Source organism: Mytilus galloprovincialis, chromosome 3 (genome assembly GCF_965363235.1).
Source record: "Mytilus galloprovincialis chromosome 3, xbMytGall1.hap1.1, whole genome shotgun sequence".
Lineage (NCBI taxonomy): Eukaryota > Metazoa > Mollusca > Bivalvia > Mytilida > Mytilidae > Mytilus > Mytilus galloprovincialis.
Window position 1 is genome coordinate 104,935,221 of NC_134840.1, and position 8,515 is coordinate 104,943,735.

General features: G+C 32.2%; 2 protein-coding genes across 2 annotated transcripts; both read left to right on the forward strand.

The window, feature by feature from the left end:
* The first annotated feature begins 3,275 nt into the window (after window positions 1-3,275).
* On the forward strand, window positions 3,276-4,141 carry LOC143069649 (transmembrane emp24 domain-containing protein 7-like). The gene has a single exon (XM_076244391.1). It carries the CDS (start codon window positions 3,325-3,327, stop codon window positions 3,982-3,984), a length of 660 nt encoding a protein of 219 aa, XP_076100506.1. The 5' UTR covers window positions 3,276-3,324; the 3' UTR covers window positions 3,985-4,141.
* A 2,041-nt stretch (window positions 4,142-6,182) lies between these two features.
* LOC143069650 (transmembrane emp24 domain-containing protein 7-like) lies at window positions 6,183-8,082 on the forward strand. Its single transcript, XM_076244393.1, has one exon. It carries the CDS (start codon window positions 6,198-6,200, stop codon window positions 6,849-6,851), a length of 654 nt encoding a protein of 217 aa, XP_076100508.1. The 5' UTR covers window positions 6,183-6,197; the 3' UTR covers window positions 6,852-8,082.
* Window positions 8,083-8,515: the final 433 nt, after the last annotated feature.

The following is an 8,515-nucleotide window of genomic DNA, read 5'->3' on the forward strand; positions in this document are numbered from 1 at the left end:
TGATTATGTAAGATGCATGTTAATCTGAAATGTTTCTGTGTATTACGTGTAATTGCTAGATGATTGTGTAAGTTACATGTTAACACTATTTGTTTCCATTAGTTACTTGGAACTGATAAGTAATGTCATGGATATTACATCTTAACATGTTATATTTATTAAAAAATACAAAAGTAACTGCAAGATAGTCAGTTCGTTTTGGCATGATTAACAGAAAAAAATACATGAAACTATTTTGAGCCAAAACTACAAAGCTTTAACAAAGTGTAAAAGAACAAAAAAAACGAACTCAAAAGGGAAATTCCCTTATTTAAGGAATGACTGTAATATTTTTTTCTGTCTTGATAAAATAACATAAAAAATGTAGTGCACAGTGAATAACTGGCATAGCAGGTTATATTAAAGTGACACTGTGTGCACCACATTTTTGATGTTATTTCGAATAGTCAGAAAAAAGATAAGTCATTACTTATAATTTGAATTCTAAAGCTGTAGTAAATCGTAAAAAAACGTTGATGATGTCACAGTCACATAACTAAATTATGTCTATGAGCTGATAAACAAAACACTTTCAGCCAATCTGAAGACCCATTACATCCAAAATTAAATTATCAATTGGTAAAGATCAAAAGCTCAATTGCAACAAAAGACTCTTGATGGTACCTGAATATACAAGTTACAGATTAGTTTCTCAAAGTGCAGATGTAACTTAATGTCTTTTCGTTGTTTGCTGGTTAAAGTTAATGTGTTACCTTCAGATTTAGTTTGTAAGCTGGATTTGTTTTCTCTCAATCGATTTATGATTTTTCTTTAAAACAGTTGTATGCTACTGATGCCTTTATTTATTTGAGATATATACTTGAGTTTATTGAAATGAAATTCCTTAAATCAGTGTTCCATTTATTCCCAGGCTCTGTTATCATTGCAGACATTAGACTCTTAGATAATCATGTGGTTTTGATTCCCTTGTCACCAATTCAGGCATTTCAAATAACAAGACCTATTTTTGTTTTGTAGCCTGCAACAATCTTACACATAAGGATACTAATTTCGGAGGCAGCTACAAAGTTAAACATTTGTATAATGCTTTAAATTTCATCAGGCTGTATACCTGGATGCTTCAAACTTTCTTAAAGATGCTTTAAAGACCTGTTGGTGACCTTCTGTTGTTCTCTGTTCTATGGTCGGGTTGTTGTCTCTTTGACACATTCGCCATTTCCATTCTCAATTTTATTTATGTTTGTTGTCCTTTATCTAATTTTCTTATGGTTTATGAACTGTTTAAAGACTCGGGTATTTTTTATAACATAAGTTTCTCATTTATGAGTAATAGGACGAACAAAACAACTAATGTCATCCTTTCCAGGTATACATGTCAACCAGATATGGTTCTCTCGACCATGACTTTATTTTAACGGATCACTAATCAATGTTACATTTTCGTGGTTAGGTCTGTATATCAGATGCCATAAACATTAGGTCAGGCCTATTTGGGTTATGGAATCGTTGTATAAAATAAACTCATCATAGATTCAAGGATTGAAATTGTATTTGCGCCAGACGCGTGTTTCGTCTTCAAAAGACTAGTCAATGACGCTAGATTAAAAAAACGTTAGAAAGGCCAAATAAGTACGAAGTTAAAGAGCATTGAGGACCAGCAATTCCTAAACGTTTTGCCAAATACAGCTAAGGGAATAAAATCCTGGGGTAGAAAAGCCTTTAGTACTGCAAAAATACGCAAAATGGTACATTTACCTTTGGAAAGGTTCATCTGACCTTGGCTTAACTATTTTGTTTCATTGCTAAATAGCTCAATGGGAAGATAATGTGATTAGTTCTGTTTATTAAGTCCTATCAATAGGTCAACTATCTTTTACATTAAGTTTACAACACCCCATGGTATACTCTTTTAGAAATAGAAAGTCACACATTAAATACAAAAAAGAACTATTACCAATGTATAATAATGATGAAGAGCGTGTTATAAGTATAAGTTAAAGAAGAAAAGTACTACGGAAACAGTCTGCACGGTTAGCCACTAGTCCGATGCCCCAGACTAGTAAAATTTCATTCGGACTAGTGAGTTTTTGCAAAATTTTGTTTGGACCAATAAGAAAAATGTCAGAATATTGGTCTTCGGACTAGTAGTTGAAAAAGTTTTTGGTGCAGACTGCGGAAACCCATCAAATATTAAGTACCGTCTAACGTATATCTAGTAACTGTAGATACTGCAGATTTGATAAGTTTTGTGAGTATCAGTTTCCTGAATTGATGAAATAAGTCAACGTATTTTCCTAGAATACTTGACTTCATGGTTTTCATCTGTCAAAGTCTGTATATATACAATCCTAAAAAATAATTAAGTTTTTCACTGAACACTTGAATTTACTATTCATCCTCCCCAAGAACTTCATTGAAATAGATATTCTACAAATATAAATCCACAGTGGATGTATGGTGGATTTTTTTAAAAACCAAAATGAGCTTAATTTGAAAATTTTACGAGGTGATCATCAAAATTTATGTTTTTTAATTTTATAATGACAAATTCATGTCGTCATTTAAAAAGAAAAGTGAAACAGTAAAACCTAAATAGGAAGTCAATATTAAATATATGTTTCCGTTTACAATAACCTTGAAGTTTCAATAAAACTGATAAAAAGGTAAAATGAATACCTTGCATGAAATGATTATGTACATCAATTCTACAAACAAAACATGTAATATACACTCTAAACATTGCAAAAATATTAAAAGAAAAAATAGGCTCAATTACGTCATCCATGCGAATATATAGTCTTATATAATATCATGAACCCTACATGTACTTTAACAGTGATCGAGGTTTCCAATGACCCTAGTGCCTTCTATCGAAAAATGAACATTCCATATAGCAATAGATTTGTCGCTTAAAACTTTTTGTATGTATTTGTAAGATAAATCTATTCATTCTAAAATGGATTTGTGTCTGTTTGTCCCTGATAATGATAATCACATCTAATATTAAATTCATATTGTTGTCAAGCGGAAATCAATTTGTTGCAAGATGTTGCCATTTTTAAGTGTAAAAGGGGGGTTTTATGATTTAAACATGACAAATTATTTTTCTTTGTCAAAATTATAAATTTATATACAAATAGGTGTTTGAATAAGAAAGTTATTTTCAACATTTTATAATAATTAAAATTGATTCAAGGTTTAAAAAGGAAGGCAAAAAGTAATTGTGACCCACTCTCCCTGAAACCGTCCCTCTTTCTTTGTTTGTGCGTGTACTAAATAACAAATATGATAAAGCAATGAACACAGTTTTAATAGTCTGAGAAAATGAAGATGTTGATAGTATTTATGTTCATCCTAGGATTTAATTTTAATTTTGTACAATGCTACTACAGCGGTGGTGTCGCTCTGACTTTCGAATTAGAGGATAAAGAGAAAAGCTGTTTTACTGAAACTTTTCCAGGAGGGAAACGTTTTGTGTTCTCATACCAAGTTATAAAGGGAGGCAACCAGGATGTTGACGCATGGGTCGTTTCACCAAACGGGAAAATTCTCTATAAAGAACAACGAAAAGAAGGAGATGAATTCACATTTGACCCATCGAAAGGAGATTTTCAATTTTGTTTCGGGAATCAGTTTTCTACAATAAGTCACAAAACAATCTTTTTCGATATAAGTCCAGAGGATCCGGATTCTTTAGCCGTGGAAGCAGGCGATAAAACGCCAAGAGTTCAGACTCTAACGGAAAATGCGTGTGATGAAATACATTTTGCCATGCGAGGAGTCGTAGAGCATCAGAGAGATTATAGACTCAAAGAGGCCATCGGTCGCCATGTAGCCGAGGGACTTAACAACCGAGTATTTTGGTGGTCTATAGTACAAGCGTTCATCTTATTAGCAATAGGATTTGGACAGGTCTTTATACTCAAAACATTTTTCACTGAAAAATTACCAGCACAAAATAAACCCGTAGAAACATCAACTTAGAAGATTCTTACAATTTTGTAATACCATCTTTAGAAATTCAAATAAGTAGAAAGTTATCATGAGCTCAAAAAGTGACTTAAAGATTGTTGATACATTGTGTAAAAAATATTTAAAAATGCATAGTACTTATTTGGATAAATAATAATATCTTTTTTTTTTCATTTAACGTCTTGTTATACTTTGTGTAAACACAAAACATAGATTGAATAAGAACAAAACAACAATCCATCAGAATATTTCCTAACAAATAGTTGGGAAGTATGATGCAAGCTAATTATATCTACTTTTGAAGGACGTTTTTTTTCTCGATTGTCCAGATTCTATTCAATTGATGATTCGTCTATTCTAAATGATGTTAAAATCCAAAGAAGGAAGGTTCAAATCTAGACTCCTGGCTCTTCGTCCTGAGAACTTAAAACAGTTTAGTATATAGTAGGTAACTTCACAGCTGGTATTGATATTGCCACATGTGCCAGTTATTTTGAAGTTAACTTCTACGTATATCTTAGTTGTTTAAAAAGAATTGATATATGTACTGAGTATTGATATTCTTTTAACAAATGGTGAATTGATGTCATAATTATTCTAGACTTGGTGCTGACACTTTGAAAATAACAGCGGTCAGCTGTATTAATTTAAATTTTATTGCAAACTAACGCTCCCACTAGTTTAAATCTTTCTATGAATCTCTGACTTCTCAATTAGACTCTACTTACATTTTAAAGTAGAGTTTGATCATTTCGATCATGGTCTGGTATTCTGTCTATTCTTAAACTTAAGGTCTGAATAATCAAAGTCTTTAGTTAATGTTTTGTTTTCGTGATTAAGTACATGTCAATCTGACATGGATCATCAGACTAATACAAATGTTTTACGGCCTTATGATCTAAGCCATATTTCTTCATTATGTCATTTTTTCAGTAAGTATATGTATTTATAATAAAGCAACTTGAATTGATCTTAAAACCATATTGGAGACCAACCAGTCCATTTGATAGATGTCACCTGACCTTTTCCTCACTTTCATAATCATATCTACGATTTTGTGATAAATATGGCGATTTTAACCGATGATCATCAAACAACAAACGTCCCATTCCTTGGACGAAGTAGGATTAATCGGTTTAGTCAACTACTATGGTACTTTAGGTCAATACACTAATCTTGACTTGGTTTTTTATGAATGAGCAACACTGGTTGACCTTGGGCCGGTCGTCGACGCGTTATCGACGTCATCGAACCATCTGATTTTAATGTGATGTAATTACGTATTTTAAAATAATTGTGACAACGGGAATTTTCGGGAAGAGCACAAATTCTAAAGTGGTCTCATTTGGACTATTTATAGAATTATTGAAATATGTATATACGTATCCGTTGGAGACAAAAATCAACTGACCCTGGCCATTTTTCATGGTTCGTTGCATGGTTTAAAATATTTTTAGCGAACAGGCCAGTGATTACCTTCTACTGTAGACCTATAGAGGGGGATTGGCAGGGATAAGGGAAAATGGGGATGAGGAGCGGAAAGCGGGAGTCCGACGGGGGGAGAAGTAATCCGGGTCATGAACCGTTGGAAAAGGGGAGTAAAATAGGGATTTCCAGTTAAAACGTCATGCATTCAGGTACCCCAAAACATTATAAACGATAGAGCCATTCCAGCGTACGTGTCAGATCTTTACTTACATACAAGCTTAATTAAGTCTATCCAATTCATGCAATTATATTTCATTAAGTGTTACCTGGCACAGATGTCAAGCAAAAGAAAACGTTTTATATTTCATAAGTCAAGAACATAATTAGAAAATATGATCTTTATGATTTATTCCAAAATCAATTGTGGTCACCGTTTGAATAGTAAAATACAGTACTATGAATACAATGCATCCGTTTTGTTACTGAGCAAGAATCAATATGGTGCAAGATGTCACCTTTTTAATCAGTATCATTGAGTGTAAAAAGGGAGTTTCTGCTGTAGACACGTTAACCAATGCCGATTTTTATAAAAGCTCCTCGCCTTTATATGGAAAGGTAAAAAATAGGTTTGTTTTGCATTTTTCTGTATTTTTTTTAATATTAAAATTTGAAATTGAAGATATTTTATTATTTATACCTATTCCCCAACGCAGTCACCCCTCACAAAACAAATCTGTGTATGCAGGACAGAACTAATGTGACAAAGTAATGAACACAAATTCAATATCGCAGTGAAAATGAAGACGCTGATTGTACTTTGCTTCATTTTGGGATGCAATGTTAAAATTTCACAAACATTTTATAGCGGTGGTGTGGCTTTAACTTTCGAACTTGGGGATCAAGAGAAGAGTTGTTTTATTGAAACTTTTCCAGGAGGGAAGAGTTATGTGTTTTCATACCAAGTCATAAGGGGAGGTAACAACGATGTTGATGCTTGGGTCGTTTCACCGAACGGGAAAATTCTCTACAAGGAACAACGAAAAGAACATGACGAATTCAGATTTGATCCATCAAAAGGAGATTTCCAATTTTGTTTCGGGAACGAGTTTTCGACAATCACTCATAAAGTCGTCTATTTCACCATTAGTCCAGAAGAGATTGATTCTTTAGCTGTTGAAGCAGGCGATAAAAAGCCGACTGCGCAGACTATGTTACAAGACGCATGTGATGAAATTCATTCAGCTATGACAGATGTATTTGAAAGCCAAGTGGACTTCCGACTGAAGGAGTCAATGGGCCGCTATGTAGCTGAGGAACTGAACAATCGCATAATGTGGTGGTCAATCGGACAAGCTTTGACCGTTATGATTATAGGGTTTGGACAGGTCTTTATACTTAAAACATTCTTCACTGACAAGTTACCATCACACAGTAAGCTTCAAGAAACGTAAACTTAGAATTAATTGCATTTTTTTTTTCATAAAGACGAATTTTCAATGAAATCCATGCAGACATTCATCACTGCTGTCATTTTGTAATGAGTTCGAGAAATGAATGTACTTAAAAAAAATTGTATAATTAAGATATCGTGCCTAGAATATTATTATTATTCATATCATACATATAATGGTTGAACTAATTATTTTTATTTGTCCAATTATTAACAAATATACCGTTTTTTTCCCTATATACTTCACAAAAAGATTTGTGACAGCTAATGTGTAGACAAGAATTACCATATATTTCACTAGTATTTTGCCTAACTTTATATTTAGTAAAGCTGATTTGAGGATATGCCAATAAGATAAGTAAAGGCAAGAGTAGTTTACCCTATTCGAAATTCATAAATCGATTGAGAAAAAAAAAACAATTCAAAGAGCCGACGAAAGATACCAGAGGGACAGTCAATCGGAAATAAACTTCTACATATTCAACTTATCTATTTTTGAAGGCTACGCTTCCACTTTAGGGTCTGAATTTGAGATTGGTTTTATTAATATTCTATATTTAAAACATCTGAAGCCAATACAATATTTATACCATGGTTAAGAAAACAATTTCGCAGATGTTAATTGATCTCTTAATGTATCAATTCATATTCTATTGTTAACAATGTGTTATTGTGATTTAATATTTTACAATCCGTGTCAAATAAGCTTTTGAGATTTTTGACAAATAGTTATTGATTTTTACAAAATCCATTTGCAATTTCTTGATATTAGATGCAATAATACGAGTTTAAAAAATGTTTTTCTTTTTTCCTTTGCTCTATCGAAAAACTACTTCGACTGGTTGCATATGCAGTCATTTTAAAGAGCACATGATAATTTTCTACTGCTATCAATAATTTTTTGTTTGTTTGTTATTGAAAGTTATTTAAATTTAAGGATTCAAAATATATGATGACAACCCTATTTTCGGAAATGAGTCAATTTTGAATACTATGCCTTCTCAACTTACTTGGACTTTTCAACTAGAAAGTCATATATGTCAGTAGGTCTCTGTTATTTAAAAACCGAACTTTAAGCATGAACTATTATATCAGAGTAAATGAAAATGTAGGTCATTGTGATCCTCTTTAGATTATGAATGTTGTATATGAAGTGCTAATTGTGTTATCTTTTTATAGAAATATGAGGAAGCATGCTGGCGTTTAAATAAATATTTTCCATTAAAAGTTGAAAATACTGTTTTTTTCTTATGAAAGCATTTGGCAATTACATGAATTTGCTTTTGCTATTTGGTATGAGTTGTGTTCATTATTGAAGGACGTACGGTGACCTACAGTTGCTAACTTCTACGTCATTTTGGTGGCCGAGAGTTGCATCATTGGCAAATATATATACCACAACTTATCATTTTTATGTTTTAACATACATGTATTCATTTGCAAAAGTAGCAAAAGGGATCAGACATAAGTTATTACAACATGAAGGACATCCTTTCCTTTGCAAATATAAACACAACATACCAGTGCATTTGATATTTTATTTATTTATTTATTTATGAAATGCACATTTATACCCCTGAGGGTTGAAGGCATATACAAACAATACAATACAATATACACAATGGAAAAATTAACATATTAAACATCATTTATAAAACAGTAATA

Excerpts from the sequence above, each read along its gene's own strand:
- LOC143069649 (XM_076244391.1), top strand. The coding sequence starts at position 3,325 with ATGAAGATGTTGATAGTATTTATGTTCATCCTAGGATTTAATTTTAAT.
- LOC143069650 (XM_076244393.1), top strand. The coding sequence starts at position 6,198 with ATGAAGACGCTGATTGTACTTTGCTTCATTTTGGGATGCAATGTTAAA.